General features: G+C 45.8%; 3 protein-coding genes across 4 annotated transcripts in view; 1 reads left to right on the top strand and 2 right to left on the bottom strand.

Annotated features, from left to right (window-relative positions):
• Positions 1-149: 149 nt before the first annotated feature.
• stip1 (stress-induced phosphoprotein 1) lies at positions 150-8,208 on the bottom strand. Its single transcript, XM_037466826.2, has 14 exons — positions 8,076-8,208; positions 6,304-6,513; positions 6,067-6,208; positions 5,595-5,736; positions 5,134-5,299; positions 4,885-5,011; positions 4,011-4,113; positions 3,494-3,614; positions 3,232-3,328; positions 2,993-3,117; positions 2,872-2,908; positions 2,462-2,565; positions 1,862-2,034; positions 150-1,773 (listed from the first exon to the last, which is right to left on the bottom strand). The coding sequence occupies exons 1-14, from the start codon at positions 8,082-8,084 to the stop codon at positions 1,701-1,703; spliced, it is 1,629 nt and encodes a 542-aa protein (XP_037322723.2). The 5' UTR covers positions 8,085-8,208; the 3' UTR covers positions 150-1,700.
• A 1,716-nt stretch (positions 8,209-9,924) lies between these two features.
• LOC119214945 (spermatogenesis-associated protein 22) lies at positions 9,925-13,109 on the top strand. Of its 2 annotated transcripts, XM_037466638.2 has the most exons (8): positions 9,925-10,031; positions 10,244-10,312; positions 10,600-10,734; positions 11,031-11,220; positions 11,419-11,788; positions 11,885-12,005; positions 12,097-12,194; positions 12,662-13,109. In XM_037466638.2, exons 2-8 carry the CDS (start codon positions 10,270-10,272, stop codon positions 12,851-12,853), a joined length of 1,149 nt encoding a protein of 382 aa, XP_037322535.2. In that variant the 5' UTR covers positions 9,925-10,031; positions 10,244-10,269; the 3' UTR covers positions 12,854-13,109. The 2 variants fall into 2 exon arrangements, with proteins under 2 accessions (XP_037322535.2, XP_062414233.1); XM_062558249.1 differs by having other exon boundaries at positions 9,981-10,312.
• A 339-nt stretch (positions 13,110-13,448) lies between these two features.
• The window catches only part of LOC119214949 (LHFPL tetraspan subfamily member 7 protein), an 80,937-nt gene continuing 70,273 nt past the window's right edge, over positions 13,449-24,112 (bottom strand). Inside the window, exon 3 of the mRNA XM_037466645.2 lies at positions 13,449-15,275. Coding sequence (XP_037322542.2) covers positions 15,049-15,275 — 227 coding nt within the window. The 3' untranslated portion in view covers positions 13,449-15,048. The remainder of the gene's footprint in view (positions 15,276-24,112) is intronic.

Below are 24,112 nucleotides of genomic sequence, written 5' to 3'. Positions count from 1 at the left end.
TGAGTATAGACATTTCATCCGTTTGTCCTGCACTGGCAAAACGTTTCGTTTTTGGGAAACAAGGCATTGCCTGCAGGTACATAACGCATATCTATCAATAGTGCGTTGACGTTTGTAAGAGTAAAGATGTACAGTTCTATTATGAAGAATCTCATTTCACTCTTTATTGGCTTTTATGTAAGGTTTGAATCACACGGAATAAGACCTTACCATAAAAGGTAGCTCTACTACTGTATCAAGTCATAGTTAACATAGTTGGTCTTTGAGGGAAAAAGCCAAAGCTGACCTTTAAAGATACATTCAGTGTGTGGTTGATTACTACAAGCTTTTATCTACTAACCCAGTCGGTTGCCATAAGTTTGAGGGAAAACCAGATGCAGCAAATCTAATGTTGCAATTTGACAATACGACAACGTGTTGATTTCAAGGTATCTGGAGCCATGTCTCATTGCTATGTCACATCTGTATTTCCTTTGTGAAAACAGAAACCAAGTAATCTGCCACAGAGGGACACACTTGTTACAGGGCAGAATTAACATTAAGTAGTGATAGGTAATAGCCAGGCTTTAGTACTCAAAGACAAGTCAAAAAAACAATAAAGATGCATCATAAAGTTAAATAATTGGAACCCCTATAACTCAACCAATACCTGCTAGTTTAGAAAGGAAAAATCCACCCTAAAATGTCCTGTTCTTCACATGAAATACTCCAGCCAGGGACGTTGTCACATATGTCACAGCAGAACTCTACTTTCCGGGTTAGGAAAGCGATAGTTCAGGCCTGTCAAAAACATTCACTTGACTTTAGTAAATAAAATTAAAAAAGTTTCAATGTGATCATAACACAGGGGGAAGGACTGTTACAGTATTCTTGGGTCTTATCGATTCTTCAACTGGCAGAAGAGCTAGATTAGTGGTATAGCAGATTTCAAAACAATAACTTAGGTGCCTTGATTTCTGTATGACATTTTATTCAATGAAACGCCAATGATCAGTCTTAAACCACAAAATATCCCCTTCCCCTCATGGTATCAAGTAGCTTTCTTCCAGTACCAGTTACCATTTGATTAAATCCATGCTCTTGCCAGCCAATTCGACACGCCCGATATTAGCTGTAAACAAATACCATCATCACACCCAAAAGACAAAAACGAAGAAATAAAAATACTGAAATACAAAAATGATTCCTAGCATGCTTAGAAGAGTCTGGACCAGATACATTAAGCATCAGGTTTGGTCAAAGTCTAAGAGGACCAAAACTGTTAGATCAAATGACCAATTTTCAGTCGTGATCTACATTACAGTCTTTATTTTGAGTGAAGAGATTCTTTTTTTCCTTAAACCAATAGAAACATGTGATCTGTATCAGGGTGGATTTCCCTTTTAAACATGGCATGTGTTTGAGCACTAAAATTGTGCTGTTTATTTTGAAGATTTTAACATCTGTACACATTAATCCAGTTTTTTTTTAGATTTAGATTTGTTTATGGAGTCCTGAAGTTTGAGGATAACATACAAGATGCTTTCTCAAATACAATGAAAAAGTTATGAAACTGATTTAAAAAAATAAAGAAACATACACATCAAGTCTCAGGGAGACTGACAATAATATTATTTTGAATTTGAAGGCAAGAAAGGAGGCTGTAATAATCAAAGGGATTTTCACGTTGTTCCACTGTTGTCTTGGTCCCTTGGTTCTCATCAACGAATGGCTATCAGTCCAATATCAATAAGTTTCTGGATCTTCTGGGCAATAACTGGATTCTTCAAGTGGCTGAGGACCAAGAAGCAGAAAAAGATAAAAACACATTAGATTCTTCATGCAGAGACAAAAAGCAAGATTAAAAAGTCGGTAAACATACTCGCTAAGCGCCTGAGGGTCCTTCTGCATCTGCTCCAGGATCATGCGCATGGCTGGGTCACTCATGATCTGCTGCACCTCAGGGTCAGACATGGCCCTCTGTTTCACTTCCTCCGGAGTGTCGTTCCTCGTGGTCTGACTGACCATACAGCGCTGAATGCCTTCCGTGGCTTCCTGAATTGGAAAAGAAAGACAAAAACGGTAGTAAAGAGTATTCTATCATTAAATACCCAGCAATAATACATCAGACTTAATATTCCATCATCAGATACCATTAAAATCTTTGTTGCATAGATTTGTGTTCAACATGTATTCAGATTGTATTTTGACAGAGCCAGCAGACAGGATGCAGCAGGATGAAGGGTGCTGCATTCGTTGACACTCTAGAACTTTCCCACATATTTTTTTTTAAACTGAATTTAGCTGATTGAAAGTTGAGTAAACTTGAAACTTAAAAGTTGAGTAAACTTTCAATCACAATAGGCGATTTAACGACATAATACACCTATAAGAAATATCAATTCACATTAAATCCAAGGTAGTTTGCTCAACGCCTCAAATCTCCAAGAAATTCTCCAGACTGGTTTTCTGTGTTAAATACCTTTGAGGAAGAGTCCAGCTCCAGGGCCTTCTGGTACACATCCACGGCTTTAGTGAAGTCTTTCATGGCCTCCAAAGCAGCTCCTTTGCGTGTGTAGCCTTTAACTGTGGAAAGAGGTGTGTGAGGTGTAGAATCAAAACGATCTTGTCCTGAATTTAAGTTATAAAAAGGTTCTACTTGGTAGTAGTAGTTTTTGACTTTACACATTTCATATCTGGGAAAATAAGTGCCATCTTTTCTGGGTGCACAACATCGATCATCAATGGCTTCTATAGAGCCACAGCTGGATGAACGCTTTACTTTGTATGTCGTGCAAGAATTTGCTACGCGTTTAGTGTGAAAGTAGAAAACACTACTATTAACATTTTTACACGCAAAATGTGTTTAAATCTAAAACACGTGATACTTACTGAAGGAGGGCTCCAGTCGGATGCACTCTTCGCAATCCTGACAAATGAAAGTTTTTTTTTGTCAGGTTGTCATTAAATGTCATTAAGGAACTAACAGACGGCTGCTGAGGAAGCACCGTACCTTTAGGGCAAGTTGAAACTCCAACAGCTTTGTGTAGCAGGCGGCTCTGTTACTGAAGAGTTTGGCATCCTTGGGGTTTCTCTTGATGGCCTCCGAATAATTTTTCATGGCTAAGGGGTAGTCGCCTGTAGGAGGACACATATTTCCCCTTTATTCCAGGTCTTGAACGAACAATCAAATGACAATGATCTATTAACTTGAGTTACAAATATTGCGAGCACGCGCACACACACACACACCTTTCTGGAAGGCGTCGTTGCCCTTGGTTTTCGCTTCCAGGGCCAAGTCGGGGTTGATGTATGCTAGTTTCTCCTCCTCTTTCAATATCTTCTCTGCCTGCAGAGGAAATTCAAGTTTAAACAAAGAATAAAATCAAGAGTGCATTCATGTTCATATACTTTGTCCAGTAGCATGCTTTTTTTAAAATCCTCTTTAAATAGTTTGGATAAATTTGATTGATTCCAAACACTTTATTCAGTGGGAAATCTGCTTGCACTGCACCTGTTGACACCTCTTTAGGACGTCAGGTGTACGATGCTCAGACAAACTCTTGTTCAAATACTGAATAGCTTCTTTGTATTTCTCCTGCTTGAAGTACGAGTTTCCAATCCTAGCCAAGGCCCTGTATGAAGAAAAGGAGAAGATAAGCATCGCATGGCAAGATATGATACGGTTGTTTTCTCAACTACAGGTAAAGAAAAGATTGTTGACTCAATTATTATGAAACAAATGACAACCATCTTCGTAACTCATGTTCTTTGGTCAGTTGGGAGTGAGAAGAAATAGGGCAACGCGGCCACCTAATGGCTCTTTTACAATACATTTTCTCTGGTGATATGCTGGTTAGTTAAATCCAGATGAGAAAATAAATTACTAGAAGAGTGCTACAGGAGAAACAAACCAGCAGTTCACCCTCTAGGTCAGATAGCAGAGTGTAGTTATGTTCATCCAGAAAGGGGAAAAAAAAACAAATCAAGCTAATAAACCAAAAAAGGCGAATACTTCTGGCTGAACTCACTTAGCGATTTGTCTGTAGTCCTCCCGGTTCTCTCTGCCAACGTCGATGGCCTTCTCACACAGCTCTCGGCACTTCTCAAAATCTCCCATCTCAAAGTACACAGCTGAAGGGATGGCAAAAATGAGAACATTTTTAACACTCACAGCCTAAAGAATAAACTTAAATTTGTGTCACTTTTCAATTTTTAAAAACTGTTAACACTGTGAGGAAGAAATTTGAGCATTCTAGAATTGTAAACACTGGAGCTGTCAAAGTTAACGCATTTATATATTAGATTATTGTAGGCCAGATTAAACTGCTAAAATATTATAACGCAACGCAATCAACACAACTTTACTTTTTGTGTGCGTTGACCCCTGAAACAAAACTACTGCATACTGCCGTCAGTTGGATGGAGAGAACTTTTAGCATTGGAAGTAAAAAAAAAAAAAAAAGAGGCGCGACATACAGCCAATGTGTCAAACAGAAGGGGGATGAGTGGCAGACGGACCACTTTAGGACTATAGTGCCCAGAATATGTTTGTAGCTGCTAGGCTACTTCCATCTCAACATCTACCCTGTGCTGCACACTGTCTGCAGAGGACCACCACTGTGTCCCTAAAAGACAGTGGTTTGGAAAACATCCCTGCTAAATGTTGGCTGTCAGCTGAGCCAAGTGCACGGCGAATGCAGGAATAGTTGCTTGTTCAACATGTTCCACCCGGTGGAATTCTGCCTTGGAGATTAGCAAATGTGTGTAGTTTTGTGTTAAGAAAATATAACTAATGTTTATTTGCGATTAATCTAGATTATTGAATTTCAAAATGTGTGATTAATTAGTATTTTTTGTAATCTATTGACAGCCTTCGTAAACACACTATGTCACTGGATGTACCTGCTTGATTGGATATGTAAGTCATGTTGGTGGGGTCATGTTGGATTGCTTCTTCATAATGTTTCAGCGCTGTATGAAAGTCCTTATTCTTATATGCAGTATTCCCAAGTTCCTTCTCTTTCAAGGCCTGAAAAAATTGGTGAAACAAGAGGATTAATAAAACTCCTACAGTTTCAAAAGAAGAGACAAATTGGCTTAAATCTCATTACAAGATTGATGATCAGTTCATTGGTGTTGTTTTCTTTTTACCTTTCTCTTGTTATCGGGAAGGTCTTCCTCTTTAGGAGGAGGCGGCTGAGTCTCTTTGGGTTTGGGAGGAGGAGGTGGAGTAGGCTCCTCTTCTTCCTCCATCTCAGAGAGGTTCAGCCCCAGCAGCACAGAGAGAGTGGTCATCACTCTGGGATCCTGCAGCTTCCTACAGAACAGTCAGGCCAATAAATGCATTACTAATCCAATAGTAATCAAGATTAATTTAGTTTTTCTAAAATTAACTTATTAATTTGTATTACATTACCTAATGATCACTGAGCCAGAACAAATAAGATGGCCATCTAAAAATGCTATATATTGTACATTTATTAACAAACAACATTTCTCAAATCGTTATCAAAACTTTCTGTGCAATCCTACCCAAACTAATCATATTTTTGATTATCTGCATTAAAACCACTTAAATATCACTCAAAAATGTTGTTAAAAAAGGCACATACGTGCCAAGCTCCGACGGTTTGTTCCTGAGCTGCTCCAGCAGTTCTCTGTAGCTGGAATCTGAGAGTAGCTCACGGGTCCGAGAATCATTCTCCAGCTTCTGATACAAGTTGGGCATGGCAAAGGGGTTCATCATTGATTTCTCTGGTGAAACAGAAGAAAAAAACATTACGTTCATTACTATAACTTATATGGTCACATAGAAACACTTGCACTGGTTTAAGATTAACTTCAACATTCTCTCTTTTGCAACCCACACTACTTGCACCCTGAATAAATAAGACTAAAAAATGTGAGCTGCCTACTTGCAGTGATGACATGATTTCACTTCAGTGGTCCCTATCAACAGTCATCTTTTATAAATTTAGTCATCTAAACCCTCTACACACGTAGGTGGCAAAAGTGACTCATATCATTTCAATATATTACTTTTTCCTTTAGAATAAAAGGCATGACAAATGCAAGAGTTTTTACCAGCAAGCCGGGCTTCAATGTTCTGTAAACCCTCCTTTAGCTGCTGATTACCAGGCTCTTGCCTGAGTCCCTCTTGGTAAGTTCCTTTAGCATCCTCCAATTTGCCAAGGAATTCCAATGCTGCAGCTTTACGGGAGTAACCCTAGTTGATAAAAACAGCAATGTTGCAAATTACCTTCAATTGTAACTCAAGCATATATTTTCAACAGAATAATGGCAGAACAAATGACGTCTTACCTTTCCCCAGTCAGGCTTGATCTTGATGGTGTCACAGGCATCCCGGAGAGCATTCTCATAGTCGCCCTTCTTAGCGTAGGCAGCAGAGCGGTTACTGAACAGGACATGGTTTGAAGGGTCAAGGGCCAAAGCGTCGGTGTAGCATCGTACAGCCTCGTCAATATTTCCTGCACTCAGTGCCTTGTTGCCTTGGTCTTTCAATGCTGAAACCTGGAAGAGCGGAAGATAAAATCAAACTTAGAATCAACTTAAGAGAATATGGAAGAATAATTTATACAGTTTAGCGAAAGCTGTACCAGGAAAAAAACAAAAAATTGTTACGTTTTCATTACCTTCCACTTGGATTTAAATCATCAAATCTTACAATTAAAAACATAACTTATAACAGAGCAATCCCCTGTGGTTTTGTGTGCTATGATTTTGGTATACGGTGCAGAGAATTTTCAGTAAATACAAAGCAAGGGGCGAAGTAAAAAAATGTTTCATTCAAACCTAAATATAAAAAATCAGGCTTATGGTTAAAAATCTGTACGATTTGTCGTTAAAAATCGGTGGCACTTACAGAATAAGTCATTGTTCAGTGAGGTCTAGTCGTCATTGATTGTGGTGCTTTCTTTTAGAATACTCATTTGTGCATCAAGAAAAATAAAAAGGGAGCCTGGAAGCATTATTCTGTACGAGAGAAGGCTGGTCGAGTAAAGCAGGAGAAATTGTAGGCGTTCTTCTTTTATCTTTTGACCTGTCCGATACACTTTAATCACTATTTTTTCTCTCCATACAAGTTGTGCCGATAATGGAGGTGTATGTAACGTTATATATGTCAAAACAAAGTTATTGCATCAAAATGAATGAATCCCCAAAAGCACATGAACTGCCCAGTTACAGAAGCGTCCAGAAGACGCAGCAGTTGACAAACTGCGGCCGTAGCCATGACAGCGGGGCCGTGTGCATCTAGAATGATCCTCCGGTCTGAGTGAGGCTGCTAAGAACAACGCAGAAGCCGATCCAAAAATACTCCTGCAGCATGTGCTACAGACGCACTGTCGCAGTTTAGCGGTCGGTCCTGAGGCACATTTGAACATAAGGCTTTCGCGAAAGAGCTTAATGCACGGCTTAGATTTCTCCCTCATTTAACGTTAATTCGCGGAAACGTTCACGTTGGCGCAGTTAAACGCTCATAGTTGGGAGGCTAACGTCACGTTAACGTCAGTAGTAGCTTAACGTTAGTTAGCTTAACTCAACACTATATTGCCGGGGATTGGAATAGGGGGTTAGCGAAGTGCTTTGTTGTATCGAGTCACAGACGAAGTGCCAGGGCCGAACATGCTGTGGCATTGTCATTGATAAAGCAGCTGTGGTTATTTGTTAAATCATGTGCGCTAGCTTAACAGTTAACGTTAGCTAACCTTGACTTGTGCAATTGTTAATTAGCCACAACCGCTAATAGTTAGCATATAGCTATGGAAGTTTGTACAGTTCGAAATCCAGTTCAAGCACATTGTAAATTAGTTATTCAAAAGATACGCCTTAAACTCATTCAGACGACATCGGCTAAACAGCTACAACACATTAACGTTACTGCCAGATTGACGCGAAGCTAACAAGCTAGTCAGCGCTCCGACAAACAGTGAAGTTACGCTGTAAAGCGGAGATTTACAACACTTTCAACCTAAGTATTACATTAAAGACACGCATAACAACAGCGAAACCTCACTAATTCAAGATAAATGAAGTTTTCTATATAATTATGAAGACGGTGGCATGACACTCACTTTCTCCATGGTGCAAGCATGAGGTTCCTTCCAGAAACTACTGCGAATAAGCGCCTCCCCCTGAACAACACGCAAGTTGCCAGGTTGGGATGTATAAATTCCGCAAAACAGCCTCACAGGATGTTTCGAGGGACCGATTATATAGGCCTCAAATGGAAACTTCGAGAAGATGACGGAGTAAAACCAGGATGTGTTAACGTCAAATAAGATGAAAGCCTCGCTTTCTGTAAAGTGTTCAGAGATGGGCAATCGCAAATGCTTTGATTTTGTTGAACCATGGCTAGGAATGAGAAGAAAAAAATTAATACCTCCATTGTGAATCATTTATGTTTTTAACTTTTCAAAGTTGTTAGTCAAGAAAGGTGCATGGATTTTTAAGGTAACTTGTAAGGTTATATCATCATATGTTGGCATCATTAAAAAAACATGTGTAATCAATATATAATAAAAAGGTTTTTGACTCCAGGGCAGAATGAAAGAGATTTAGGATTTGGGTAGCAGCTGAAATATTGAGTTCTGTTTCTTACCTGGAATAACTTGTTTGATGATTGATCATTTCTCAGAGAAAAATGGATGTTAAGGAGGCCATCCTGAATAGATGATTCATGCTGCTGACATGGAATCACAAGCAAGGATACACAAGATTAAGAAGCCATATGTCAATATCAAACACTGTCATTGAGATTCTCAACTAGCAGGGATGTCACACAGACACAGTGAGACAAAGACTATGGGCAGAGCAGATGAGAATCCTTTGCCTTGTCTTTCCTTATAGACTCTCCAAAAAGATCTCCACATCTATGTCTACTGTTCATCCCCTGATCTCAGCACCACCGTAAAGAGGTAAATGAGGTCTACTGATAAGAAGAGTGTTGCAGCATTATGGACCGCATCAAGCGAGATTAAGGTTGTGACATGTGACTGCGGCTAGGACGATCCTGTCATGGATGAGGGAGACATACCGACACAAGTGGCTGGAAACAGGACTGAAAAGTCTAGTAGAAACCCAATTGATTCATATTTCTTTCTTTCTATATATTTTCTGTGTATTGTAATACCTCTATGGTTGTGATCTATCCCATAAACAAAGTGAAATTTAGCATCCTTGGGAAAAAACCTCCATGTAACCTATTTTCCTTTAACATAACAAAACATGATTGAGAAAACGTTTCATTGACAGTTAAGGTAATGCAACCAGTTGTCTATGTGTGGTTAGTAATACATTGTTCCATGTAATCAAGAGGAAGAATAGACCTATGACCTGAATTGTCAGTTGCTTCTAGGGTTGCCACCTTTGGGCCCCCCTCCCCCCAATTAGAGGCAGAATAGGACGTGTCTTCGGGTGGGTTTTATGTGCATGGGATGCTGCATTGAAGACAACTTGGAAAATAGGGGACAAACGCTAGTTGCTTCTTCAAAGTCTAAACTATCACTCATTGTTTTGAAAAAACAGATTCATGTCCTGAGGTTGTGTTATATTTAATAGCCTTATTTAATATAAGCAATGTGGTATCAGTAACTTCCAGTGCGTTAAATAGTTAAAGTGTGTAAGCTATTGGATAGATCACCTGTGCATACAAAGACTATGCATTCAACTCACAGTAACATGCAAAGAGGTAAATTAGGTCTACTGACTGCACTTATTGTAAGTCGCTTCGGATAAAAGCGTCAGCTAAATGACATGTAATGTAACATCAGTGACATGTGCCTATAATGTTGGGTTTTTTGTCTTTATTCTCAAAATGCACCACAAACAAGCACCGTGATTCCCACAAATAGACTCAGTCAGTATATTTACCTAAAACTGGACCTCTGAGCTCGCTCGAGGGCCCTGAACGCAGCACCCGTCCCGCGGTTTGGCGCGTGCTGCTTTCCAAGGTGCTGAACAAAAAACGGTATCTCTTTGTAAAAGTACCAATAAGGTGTGGCTTTTGTGGGTTTTTGGCGACAAAACGAGTGAGTAATTTTATGGTGTAGAACTGGTGACTGTATATTATATAACAGTTGTAACATTTCCTGTTAGACGACCTGAGCTAACTTTTTGTTTGGTGTTAGCTAAAGTTAGCTTACTTACAGTATGCTACACTAGCTAACGTAACGTTAACGCTACATTACCCTAAATAGAGTCTAAAAGACATCAACATTTGAACTGGCTTAACCCTTCAAAGTATTTCCATCTGATTTGGTGGTGACCATGATGAGGAGACAAGAAAACCAGCTGGCCAGGCCAACAGCAGGTTTGTAAGAGAAATCTATTTCACAATCCCATAACAATTATATTAATTCCCCCATAGCAATTTAAAGGTAAGCAGAGACAGTGATTGTTTTGTGAAAAATAACGTAATGTTATTGTTTCACTCCTAGTAGAACACACAATTAAAAGTGTGTTCTACTTGTAGAGTGTGTTTGTATGACAATTTAAGCTCAATCAGTTACATTTTTATTTGACCATGTTCCATTAAATGTGACATATTTAATTCTGACCTGCATAATGTACTGATGTTTTCTCTTCTGTGTCCACCAGGCTGCATGTCTGTACCACTCTTTAACCAGCGGAAAAGGAACAGACTCCCTCTGACATCTGCTCCCTCTGAGAATGACTTCTTCTCCCACAGTGAATACACAGCAAGCAGCCCAGCTGCAGCTCACAGCGCATCAGGTGAAGCAGTCAGGCTATTCAAGCTTCTACTGTATTTCAGACACTAGGTGGCAGTACACCCCCAAAAAAATAAACTTTACATATATTTTATAAACCGAGTTCATGAACGTTATTCATTCCTGGCAAAATTGACATCTGAATCCCCATCTCCTGCTGAATGGCACCATTGAGATCACTTTACATAAAAGATGGGATTATGTTGTGCAATATCTTCGTGGGAATTAGGGCGCTGCACGGCTGGCGACAAAGGAAGGGCTGCTACAATATTTTCCCCTGAGAACGTACCTTTTCCTCAGGTACCTATGGATGTTACGAGGCCTCCGGTCCAACCTCTGGGGCTCCACAAAGCCACCAGTGGAACAGGCAGGGCATCCCATCATCTACTCCGCCCCGGGAGTATGGCAGTAGCAGACCTGCTCCTGGACCTGCCCCTCCAATTAGAACCTATGCATCCATAGCCCACCCATACAAAGCTGGAGGCACAAGGTATGTTTCATAGACGCCTGAGAAACCAGATAAACCGTTGGAGAGGTTTACAGAAATATGGATAATTTAATGTAGGCTTAAAAAATGATTCTTTTTTTTCTATTTTAACAGTTTAATGTGGCTAGCGCTTCCATGTATGCTGGGTTTCAATTTTGGATCCCCAAATTTGAAAATAAGTTAAAATATCTTTATTTTCAGCTCAGAGATGAGAAAGCCCATCAACTCTATGAGACAACAGGATTTTAGCCCTAGTGGTCACTCCGGACAGAGCCGATATCAAGCCTCCCAAATCACTGAGAGTGCACAAATTAAGCCAGTGCCCCATCCAAGCTTCTCCCAAATGGGTCAGCAGTCATCTTACAGACCACCCAATCCCACACATCAGTATTCTCTGCAGCCCAGACCTCCATCTGCTCCGGTGCCACCACCCAGCAGACCCTCTGCCTGTGCTATGGAGCCACAAAGAAACTCCTGGAAGTTTACTAACAGCTTTGGGCCGCAGAGACGCCCCTTTGAGGGAAACAGGAGCACAAATCAACCTCAGACTGTGCAACAAAGTCAAACTCAGGTAGGAAAATATAACTATACAATTACTCTAAAATTTACCATTAATGTGTCATGATATTGATGTGATATGTCCAGCATTTGTGTTTACGCTAAGCAGAGCAGATTTCCACTGAAGCCACCAATCGAGAACTCACTGAGGATCATGACTTCAGTCATTGATGGCATGAGACACTGGAGCCAATTTAAAGACAAAGTCCCATACCTCTTTGAGATATTTGGTCAGTTTTTCAGGAATGGCTGCAATCTCTTATGTTCACTATTTAGTATTTTGAAACACCATTAAATAGACAGGCTGTGCTCTTTCCTCAGCTACTCTGGACTCTGCGGTAACGCTGGGTCTCCACGGAGCAAAGAACTTCCTCATGAGGGACGGAAAGGAGGTGGTGTTGTGTGTCTTCTATGAAAATGTAAGTTGAGAAACAAGCTTCTTTTTAAGAAGTAAATGAAAGGAATTTGTGTATTTGTGTATCTCCATTTGCTCACATTAACTTGCCCCAAGCCTCCTCAACTTCAATCACATAAAGCTTTCACTGAAAGGAATTTTGTGTTATCCATGTTTGGTAGGAGTTTGTATGAATACGTTACTGTCAACATTGCCAGGTGTTTGATTTGAGAAGCTTTCACATGTTCTTAAAATAAAGACAATATATACATTGTCTGTTAAAATGTAAAACATCATTTGAAATACAATTTTCACTTTTACATTCTCTTATCAATGGAAATGTTAGGTGAAGGAAGATGGGTCAAATAGTTCTGCTGTAAATCACTATATAAATAGTTTGTTGTGTTTCAGTTAGATGAGGCTGAGAAGGCGTACTGACTAAAGTGGTGCTAGAATTTGATGTAATCGCCAACCGTCCCTCCTCTCCAACAGGAACAGGAACTGCCGCGTCTCATCCGTGGTCAAGTTCATCGCTGCGTGGGAAACTATGACCGCAGTAGAGACGTCCTGATGTGCGTGTCCGTCCGACCCGCCCTGCCCTCGGAGCTGAGAAACGCTCAAGAGGCTGTCAAAGCCTGCGATGCAGAAATGAGAGCGCTGGTGAAATCACTCAGTGAGGTGTGAGCATGAGTGCTGCAGGTGTCTTTAGCAGAACTAGTGTGCCAGTAATTGATGAGAGTTCTCTGTGTTAATAGATAACTGGTGTTTTGGGTCAGTTACAGTAGTTACAAAAAGCATGTTTAAAGAATAATGAAAGATTTTTGACCTGTGAAGGGCGCTGTTGCGCTGTTGTATTTGACTTTAACAGTTCACTTGCATTTGCAAAATCCATAAAGAGTTATTTCCTTGAATCCAAACCTGAATGGAAAGTAAAGCTTCTCTTTTTTGTAAGTTCTGAAATATTTTTATTACAAAGAAAAACTCACAGAACAGCAAACATTTTTTAGATGTTAATTCAGGTAAAGCAAACACTATGAGGTAATATCTCAAAATATATCTTTGAAAAACTGGGCAGTCAGGATTAACATGTGATACCAAGTACAGTTAGTTTATTTACACTCAAACATCACAATGGAAAAAACAATAATTCTACTCTACCAAAACAGTTCCACCAGTGCTGAGACTTTACACACAAAGAAGAGAAGAAGTCCAGAGCCGCCTCGCCTGTCATTCCCACAGTGCAGCACAGTTTGAGATCCAATACAGAACATGTATTAGCAAAATCCAACCCATTATTCAACACTAATACGCACATAAACACCCACTGGAAAAAGGGAGTCTAGCTTGATGAAATTGGCAGTGTGAATGGAGAAGTAGACGTTTTGTCCTTGGGACATGACGGGAACGGCTTAAAAAGGAGAAGTGGATCGACGCAAAAACACGACTACACATCAGCTTACTTCAGGAGCAAATGATTTCCAAGCACGTTTTGCACATAACGTGAATGATGTGTCAGCCTCGCACAGATAACCGAAGGCAGAGTTCACTCTGTACAGCTCCCTCCTCAGCCACTCATTTTAAAAACCACGTAAGACAAGGATGCCAGGAATTAATCCGCTAGCTGCATGTCACAACCTTTTAAGATAGCAATTGAAGTGATTTACCTCTTTTGGTAATTGGTTCGTACTGAACACGAGTTGCTTTTTTTCTCTCCTCTAGCCGCCATTACCTCTGAGGATTAGAAGACGTCGTCTTTTTTTTTTTTTTTTTTTTTTTTATCCTCCTGAACATTTCCTCAAGTTAATGAGATCACACTGCATCAAGTACAGGAGCAAGACGTCTGAGAGGAGAAAATATTTTATAAAATAAACACTACTCAACAGGATCTAGAGTTTCTCAGCAGAAAAAGACGCTAACCTGATAGTTGTAATAAACACTTGTCTTGGTTATGTTAAAAGGCACAAGTTGGTCTGATCACATTTAAAATCAAGATCAATTGTTCTACCATTAACAAAGCCCATCTCATCCTGCCTTTCTGACAAAATTTCTACATCTCCGTGCCTTTTGCAACCTTTTTTTTCTTCCTGAAATAGAGTGTTTCAGTATTGTGTGTTGGAGACAGAAAACAATTGTTTCATAATTAACAAGCGGGTTACATTACACAAACAGTTCTGGGGAAAAGGTTAACAAAAGGATGCAGTATCCCATCATAACATTTTTTTGATCACACAGCTCTGGTACCACCACGAATTAGTACAATTCACATCCTTGTGGTGAGAGGAGATTTCCATTTGTCTCCTCCACAGGTCCTCTTCTCCCTGAATGCACCGTCCTTGAGAGGTAAAGCGTCTTCTTGACCCTCACTGGTTCAATGCCTGGTCACGTGACTTGAAGGCAGATAAAGTCTGAGGAGCAAACCTCTTTCAACGCATCAAATTTCCCCTTTTCGGCGTGGCACTTTGAAGCCTCAGACATCAGCTGTGTAAAATCCAGACGCTCTTCATTAGAAGCTACTCATCTCTATTTGTATTCTCTTCAAAGTTTCATGTTCTTCAAAACTACAAACCGCCACATAATCTCATGCTAACCGTCTCTTTTTGCCATCTGTTGACTAGCTTTCCACAAAATGAATGATATGTTTTTTTTATATTTGTAGTCATCTCCTCAAATGAGCTCCTCTCATCTCATTTCACTTGAAGTCAAACTGCAGAAAACTAACCACTGAGTAGAATCGTAACATAAAACATTCCATCTAAATGAACTGAACTTTGCAGTCACCACGTAACGGATGCAGGAAGACGGTGTTCGTTGTCGGGTGTCCCAAACAGCGTCACGGGATGCCGGTGTCTTGTCAGTGACATCAGGGCCCACGCGGTGCACTATAACAGCGTGGGCAGAGGGGTCGGGGACAGCTGCTCCTTCGGCGCGTACTTGGCAAAAAAGGGCAAGAAGACAGTGAGCATGACTCCGACAATAGCCAGCATGTAGCCCCATCCGATCTGGCACTCGCCGGCGTAGTAGATGTCGGAGTCCCCGCAGAAGGACCTCACCAGCGAGGAGTTGAGGCCGAAGGGGTAGACCAGCAGTCCAGCAGCCATGATGAACACTGCAGAGAAGACGGGGGAAACAACACAAGCAGGAGAGGAGGATGTTTATACATTTGAAAGGGTTTTTTCGTTCATATAACCCTGTGGGTTTATTGAGAATACAAAAGAAATGCAAATAGGAGAGTGAATGGTTGCCTGTCTCTGTGTCTTGTGCCCTGTGAACGACTGACGACCAGTCCAGGGTGTACCCCCCCCCTATGAGGTCCCTGACTGGGACAAAATAGCAATAAAACACACATTTTCTAGATTTGAACTCTGGACCTTCGTGCCAGCTGGAAGCCACTTGGTGGCAGTAGAGGTTCTGTCCAAAAAGCTTGGGCCGTGAACGAGATCCTTCATCGGCAGCCTGTCTGCTGCCTTCTGTCCCCCTCAGACCGAGGCCACGGAGCCAGGTAGCGGCTCACTTTTAACAAGTTGAGTCAAGTCTCCCGGCCCGTGCTGCCGAGCTGTTTTTGGCCGCGCTGCCGGCCCTTGATGGTGCTCGCGGTCACTCTTAAGTGCCGGCTGGATTTCCCTCACAGCGCCGGGTTTCGTGGTTGCCCTTAGCTCCGGAGCGCGGGGGTCACCGGGCAACGCTCGGGCTCGAGAAGAATCCAGCAGCGCTCCATGAACGCAACAAAGCACATCTGTGGGCACAGCCTCTCGATTTCCTTTCTTTACGTGAGAGCAGCTCCGCGTTACCTGTGGGGACACAAACACCGGAGGCATCTCCCACGTGTTGTTCATGAGGCCCGTCGTCTCTCTGTGGACTTCAGGGAGGATCTGCCGCTCCGCTCAAACGGTTCAGAGTGGCCCCCATGTTTTATTTGCCCGGGGCCCCAGCGGCTCGAAGCTCACCCGCCTAATGGCGCTTTAATGACCTTCTTTATCAATTTATCGCAGTTTTTTTTTTGTGGAAGTAACACACAAAGGCGTTGCAAACAAAAGCCTCTTCCCTTCAGCTCGTAAAATGATGGCAACAGAAGCAAACTTGGACACAAAAGTAGAATGATGAACCCCCGAATAATCAATACGGGAACAAATGCAGGCTCCGCTTTCTAAGTAGTGTCAGGTAAGCAGGATGAGGATTGGATTTGATCAATCACACCAGCGATACGCAGGGCTGGATCAGATAATCTGCAGCTCTGCAAGCCCTTAATGAGAGGAGACCTGTCGGAAAACACTGGAAAATCAACCTCATATCAAAGGCTAACACAAAATGGATCCATTTCATCCTGCCGGTCTGAGAGGGTTGAAACCAAAGTAGACTTACAAAGGGGAATAACGCACATCAAAGTCTGTTTGCAGGTCTCAGGATGTACTGCTGTTGTAAAACTCTGTTTGTCAGTATAGAGGGAGCCGTGTAAGTCTGATAAAGTGCCTTAGGTGATGCCATTTGAATCAGAACTGCATGGGGCTAGAGAGAAAAAGCTTGAAAATGGGGAAAAGAATGGGATGTGTAGCTGGAAAAAAAGTGATTGTACGAGCCTTATGCAGAACAATGAGGTCTGTGTTTTGTAGAGAAAGCTTGAAGGGGAGAATTCCACCTACAGGCTGGCTTAACGTATTTTCAACAGGGTCTCACATGGAGCGGTGATCTAATCCTCTGAAGAACGGGCAGACGAAAGAGGCCGACAGGACATAGGGCTGCACGGTAAAAATCCCTATCACGGTATTAAGAATTCTGACGGTATCCCGGCATGTGACGTTATTTCTTTTTCAAGTAAACACATTCATTCATTCATTTAAAGTATATTTAAAAAGCGATCCACATCAGCCACCAGGCAGTAAAAAGTGCTTCCATCAATACAACCAAGCAGCGGACAGTTTACTAACCCTTCCGACTCCTAATTAGCGCTCGGCTTTTGTGAGCTCGAGACTAGGAGGGAAGTCGTGTCCCCCTCCCCCCCTCACAGAGAGGAACAAAGTGTCAGCCCTGATCAGATGAGTGGGGCTGGCTATCATAATGTCTCAGAGATGATGAGACAGTGAATAATGGAGATGCATCCATTTAGCTGCATGGCACCAACGCGTCCCAGTTTCACTGCACACTTTGCGCACAGTGCACGGCTATACTTCACCATTTTCTTTTTTTTCTTTATCTCAATTCACCCCAGAGAGGGGTCGGAGCGCGTGTTTCTCTCCGCAGAAGTGAATTCGAGTTCCTTGAATTACTCCTTCATGGCGTCTGCTTGTTACGGCTGTATTTCTCATTACCCACAACTTGTCTGAATGGACACTTGAGCAGCTCTGAAGCACGCACAGGACTCCGACTCAGGGAGTAACGCATCGATCGGGGGGAAGGCGAACCAGCCACAGGCAACCATCATTGCTCCTCGTCAGGCCGCTTTCACAGGGCGCTGCGAGGCCGCGCAGGCCTTTGTGAGCGCTAATGAATAGCGAATACCTTCATGGGCTCGCGTCTGTGTTTTTGTTCAAAGGTTGTTGGGTTTTTTTTTTTTTGTTTTTTTTTTGTGGGCGCCCGAGCCGAGCCGGTCGAAGAGGAGACTCGCAAAACGAAGTCGGAGCATGCCACACAAAAGACTCCACTGCATGAGCTAAATGCGCCTTGAATCTCTTCTAGAGGAATGGAAGCTGCTGCCGGAGGCGGGGAAACGGGTCCACGGCAGCGGAGAATGAGAGAAAGAGATGGAAGGGGGGGTCTGTGGGATCGGAAAGGTGTGCGATAGCCCCGGAATCGCCGATTGTTACACCGCAAACAGAGACACACACACACACACACACACACACCAGTCACTGGCTCGCTCATGCCGTTGTTTTGTACGATTTGCTCAGCTGCAGAGTCTGGAATCTATACTCTTCAGTCAGATAGTGTCAGGAGTCCAATATACTGGGACCCGCAGGTGTTCATACGCCTGGTGTCTGATATTGAATTTCATTTCTTCCCACCAGATTACTGGTGCAATCCTGTGACTTTCAAGGGCCCTGTCTTTACAATTTGCAGACCTCTGCTCTGGATCAAACTGTATTGGCCTCGTGTGCTCGGTGTCAGAAGAGAGCTTGAGTTCCACTTGTAAACGTCCTTGTTGGCGTGTGTCATTGTAACAGCTCCATCATTTTATTTTGAAAAACTATCCTGAGAGTGCATCATTTAATAAGTGCATTAAGAGGACGAGTACAAACGTGTATTTCTTTATTTCTGCTGTGCAAACTGCCTGGACCGCGGGAAGATTTGCTACTGCCTTTCAAAAGCTAGGATCTTCAATAAATAAACAAATAAATGCACTAAGTGCACCGATTACAGACAGAGAGACTGGTTCACAGTGGCCTCGCACTGAAGCCGAGTGACTCCCCATCCAAACGGGATTCACAGCTGAGCAGCGTCTTACCAACCGCCTACTAACTAACGGTCTTTGTGTGCTCCTCTGTGGAGACCGGGCATTTGAAAGTGTTTTATAATGAGATGTCAGCCAGAGGAACACACTTATACCAAGAAGTAACACAGCAAAAGTTACACGATACACGAGCCTTGCAGCCAGCGAGAAGTAGACCGTCCACGAAGAGACTAATGCGCTGCTGATCCTCTCCGACCGAGAAGCCTGACAGGCCGACAGACAGCAGTCCGACGTGTGAGTGCATTAAAATAAGGTCCACGGTGCACCTTTGTGGGGGGGGGGTTCCCACCGCCCACTGCTTACTCTCACTTCTGAAAGGAACTTCTCATCCGGGCTGCTGTCCGAACAAGGACATTATCTGCTCTCCTCTTTAAAGGTACGTGAATGAGTGCACACGTTTGATTTCGCACTAGCTTTCATGTCGAAGACATCAAAAGCCAATGGCAGGACAGAAAATAGATCTCCTTCCAAGGATGCCGCCCGTCTTCTTCCAGGTGGAGGTGTAGGCGGTCGAGTTTGTCGCTGAAGAAACACACCGACAAACGCATGCCGGCATCAGGGCTCAGAGATGGTGCTTGATTACAAACGCAGGCCCCAAAAATGGCAAATTAGTAGTACACAGTGCGACATCCCCTCTCCCGAAAAGCTCACATCAGGAAAAAATAGCCCCAAAACTGAGGATGGACTGCGATGGATGCCACGTGCACAGAATGAACAGCGTGAAAGATGTACAATACGCTCAATTGAAACAACGGAAATGATTCAAATACGTAGCGCTGTCTTGAATTCCTCATATTTGTCATGATCACCTCCTGCCTGTCAGCGGAGGAAAAAAAGAGACTCTTCCTTTGAGTTTATTTGTCGTCGTACTGTTGGAGAATCGTGATATTGGTGATCGACTCTTCCCCCCCCCTTTTGAAGTAGGACGCGCACCCGCAATTATCCAGATGACTGAAGTCTGGCTCAAAATAACAAGATTGTTTGAGCGATGATCAGCCTTTGAGGAACCGGCTTATTCATTTAAGGTGGACATTTGATGGACTTAGGTGAACCACGTATGAGAAACAGCGGCCAGGGAAGCATCTTTGGGGCTGATTCCGGTCTGTAGTCCCAGTTGAATATATACACACAGTAAACACTGCAGGAAAGGAGTGGCACTAAAACACTTTGTGGTTGTAGGGGTGGGTCGGTAGGGCTCCGGACACAGACACACGATGACAGGGTGGTCGGTTTAAATATATTTATTTTACTTCCGCTCGCAGGAACGCCGCTCGCTCGGTCGGTCTTCCCCCCCCTCGCTCGCCCCTGCCTCACTGCTATAAAGGGGAGAGCACACACACACATGTCATTATCCCCAGGTGATTGTTATTATTTTCACCTGGCACTGTTCCCCGAGCCACTCCCCCTCTCTCCCACCTGCAGCCGGGCTGAAACCACACCCGCCACCACATACCCCCACCGCCCGACTTAGGCCGGGGAGCCGTCCGGCCTAGCTTACTCCCCCCCCCCTCCCTCCAGCGGGCGGGAGAGGAAGTCCGCCACGACCATCTGCGTCCCCGGCCTATGGACCACCTTGAAGTTAAAAGGCTGCATGGCCAGATACCACCGAGTGATCCGGGCGTTAGTATCCTTCATGCGGTGGAGCCATTGGAGCGGGGCGTGGTCCGAACAGAGGGTGAATGAGCGTCCCAGGAGGTAGTAGCGCAGGGAGCCCACCGCCCACCGGATGGCCAGGCACTCCTTCTCCACCGTGCTGTACCTGGCCTCCCTCTCCGACAGTTTCCGGCTGATGTAGACCACCGGGCGGTCGACCCCCCCGACCTCCTGGGACAAAACGGCCCCCAGCCCTCTGTCCGACGCGTCGGTCTGCAGCACAAACGGGAGAGAAAAGTTAGGTGTGTGGAGGAGCGGCTCCCCACAGAGAGTCTGTTTTACCTTCTCAAACGCCCGCTGACACTGCTCCGACCACTGGACCGGATCTGACGCACCTTTCCGGGTCAGGTCGGTCAAGGGGCTGGTGAGGTCCGCAAACCCGGCGATGAACCGTCTGTAGTAACCTGCCAGCCCCAAAAACCGCCTCACCTCCTTTTTCGTCTTGGGGCGCGGGCAGGCTGCAATTGCCGCTGTCTTGTCCACCTGGGGACGCACCTGCCCCCCCCCCAAGTGGTACCCCAAATACCGTACCTCCCTCCGTCCAACTGCACACTTCCCCGGGTTGGCGGTGAGCCCGGCCCGCCTCAACGACTCCAGCACCGCGTCCACCCGCCGCACATGCTCCGCCCAGGTGGTGCTGTGGATAATGACATCATCCAGGTAGGCGGCTGCATATGCGGCGTGCGGACGCAGCACCCTGTCCATGAGGCGCTGGAACGTGGCCGGAGCACCGAACAATCCGAAGGGAAGCATGGTAAATTGGTACAAACCATACGGAGTGGAGAAAGCCGTTTTCTCTCTGGACTCTGGGGACAGGGGAATCTGCCAGTAGCCCTTAGTTAAATCCAGGGTCGTAAAAAAACGTGCAGTGCCCAGCCGGTCCAGGAGTTCGTCGACCCGGGGCATTGGGTAAGCATCGAATCGTGACACGTCGTTCACCTTGCGGTAGTCCACGCAGAACCGCACAGTCCCATCCTTCTTGGCCACCAGAACGATGGGGCTGCACCAGGCGCTGTTGGACTCTTCTATTACCCCCATCTCCAACATAGCCGCCAATTCCTCCCGAACCACTTTTCTTTTGTGTTCGGGTAGTCTGTAGGGTCGTGACCTCACCGTCACCCCCGGGGGTGTCTCGATTCGGTGCGCTATCAGGTCGGTGCGGCCTGGCCGGGGGGAGAACACATCAGCAAACCGCTCCTGCAACTGGGCAATGTCTGCTCTCTGGTCCTCAGAGAGATGACCCTCACACGGGAGCGGGGTGGGATTGGCCGCTTTTGGCACCTCCGGCCCCAGGTCCTCTCTTTCCGATACTGTGGAAATCAGAGAAACAGACTCCGCCTCCCTCCAGGGTTTCAGGAGGTTGAGGTGGTATATTTGTGTAGCCCCGCCCCTGTCAGACCGCACCACCTCATAATCAACATCCCCCACCCGGCGTGTGACCTCGAAGGGCCCTTGCCACTTAGCCAGGAGTTTTGAGTTGGAAGAAGGAAGTAATACAAGTACCTTTTCTCCCGGTGTGAATTCTCGCAGCTTGGCTCCTCTGTTGTACAGCCGCTGTTGTCGTTCCTGGGCCTGGAGCAAATTCTCTCGTGACATCCTACCCAGTGTGTGGAGCTTTGCTCGTAGGTCCAGGACGTACTGGATCTCGTTTTTCCCGGGGCCTCGGACCTTCCTCCCAGCTTTCTTTAATAAGATCCAGCACCCCTCTTGGTGATCTGCCAAACAGAAGCTCAAAGGGGGAAAACCCGGTGGAGGCCTGGGGGACCTCCCGGACTGCAAACAACAGAGGGTCAAGCCATTTATCCCAATTACGTTCATCGTCGCTAATAAATTTACGAATCATGGACTTCAGCGTCCTATTCATCCGCTCCACCAACCCGTCAGTCTGGGGATGATAAACGCTGGTGCGGACGGACTTAATGCCCAGTAACCCGTAAAGTTCTCCCAGTGTGCGCGACATGAACGAGGTGCCCTGGTCTGTTAGAATCTCTTTCGGGATTCCAACCCGAGAGATGACCTGAAACAGTGCTTGCGCGACGCTCTTTGCAGAGATATTGCGCAATGGCACCGCCTCCGGATACCGGGTTGCATAATCCATGAGGACTAACACAAAGCGGTATCCGCGTGCGCTCCGGTGGAATGGCCCGATTAGATCCATGCCGATGCGCTCGAACGGGACCTCCACCAGCGGTAGAGGCCGCAGCGGGGCACGCGGGATGGCTGGTGAATTGACTAGCTGACACTCCGGGCAGGACGCACACCAGCGGCGCGCGTCCGCCCGGATGCCTGGCCAATAAAATCGGGCCATTATCCGGTCTAGTGTTTTCCCGTATCCCATGTGACCCGCCATCGGATTATAATGAGCCGCCTGGAAAATCATTTCCCGGCGGCTTTTCGGCACCAGCAACTGGGTGTTTTCCTGCCCCGTTCGAGTGTCACGACTCACTCTGTACAACCTGTCCCTAATCAATGAGAAGTGCGGGTACGACAGTGCTACGTCAGGGCGCACCAAATGACCATCAATTTTTATCACCTGGTCGTAGGCTGAGCGTAGAGTATCGTCACGAGACTGCTCGAGTGGAAAATCTTCCATGGCGCGGAACTCGGGAACCGCCGGAGTCTCCTCGGGAGGCTCCGCCGGTTCCCCCCCTCCCCCGGCGGCGTCGGACGACCTCGCGTCACCGCTGAGCACAGCACAAATACCGCATGTCCCTGTCGGTCGTGAACGCACCCCCGCAGCCTCTCCCATTAGCGTGTTAAATCCCTCCCAATCCGTCCCCAAAATTACGGAGTGCGTCAGGTGGGAGCTAACCGCGACCTTTATTCTATATTTTCTCCCCTTGAACCTAAGTTCGACGGACACTATGGGATACTCATGAATGTCCCCGTGCACACACCTAATTTTCACCCGCGACGCTTCTACCAATGCCCCTGGCCGAACCAGGCTCTGATGTATCATGGACTGCGAGCAGCCCGAATCCACCATCGCCTGGCGTGTACCCCCCTGGATTCTTACCGGAACGCGGTACGTCGCTCCCGGGCCGGGGGAGGGTGATGGAGCGCCGGCGACCCGGATCACCTGCCCCACCTCCATCAGCGGGCACTCCCTCCGCAGGTGGCCGAGCCGCCCGCACTTCCAGCACTCCTGCCCTGGCGTTTGAGAACCTCCCGTTGGGTCAGGAAGGGTGCCGGGGTTTGCTGCGGTCGGGGGGTCCCGGTGTACAGCTGCCGGCGGCCGACGTGGGGCCGGTGTGGGCCGCTCCGTGGTCCGCTGCGGGCTCCCTCCGGCTGGCGCTGCTGCCGGTTGCGTCGCAGGCAGCGCTCCCTCCCGGCCGCCCCGTCCGCTGCGGTGCACCGCCAGGTGGTCCTCGGCCAGGGTGGTGGCCGCCTCCAGCGTCGGTGGCCGGTGGTACCGGACCCACGCCGCCGTCCGGGCCGGGAGCCCCTCCACGAACTGCTCCAGTACCACCGCCTCCAGGACTTCTGCCGCTGTCTCCACCCCCGTCGGCCGGAGCCACCTGGCGGCGGCGTCCCGGAGCCGCCGCCCGTAGGTGAACGGCCGATCCTCTGGCCCCTGCCTGGCCCCCCGGAATCGCCGCCGGTGGTCCTCGGGCAGCAGCCCCAGCCGGTCGACCACGGCCTTCCGCACGGCCGCATAGTCTCTCCGAGCCGCCGGGGGGAGCCCCATGGCCGCCGTCTGCGCCTCCCCGGTCAGGAGGGGCACCAGCCTGACCGGCCACTCTTCCTCCGGCCAGCAGCATGCCTCCGCCGTCGCCTCGAAGGCCTCCAGGAAGGACTGGGCGTCGTCCTCTGCCGTCATCCGGTGGAGGGTCAGGCCCGCCATCGCC

The sequence above is a fragment of the Pungitius pungitius genome, chromosome 16, assembly GCF_949316345.1.
Source record: "Pungitius pungitius chromosome 16, fPunPun2.1, whole genome shotgun sequence".
Lineage (NCBI taxonomy): Eukaryota > Metazoa > Chordata > Actinopteri > Perciformes > Gasterosteidae > Pungitius > Pungitius pungitius.
Note: the sequence above shows the minus strand (reverse complement) of the source record. Positions and strands in the feature narration are given on the sequence as shown.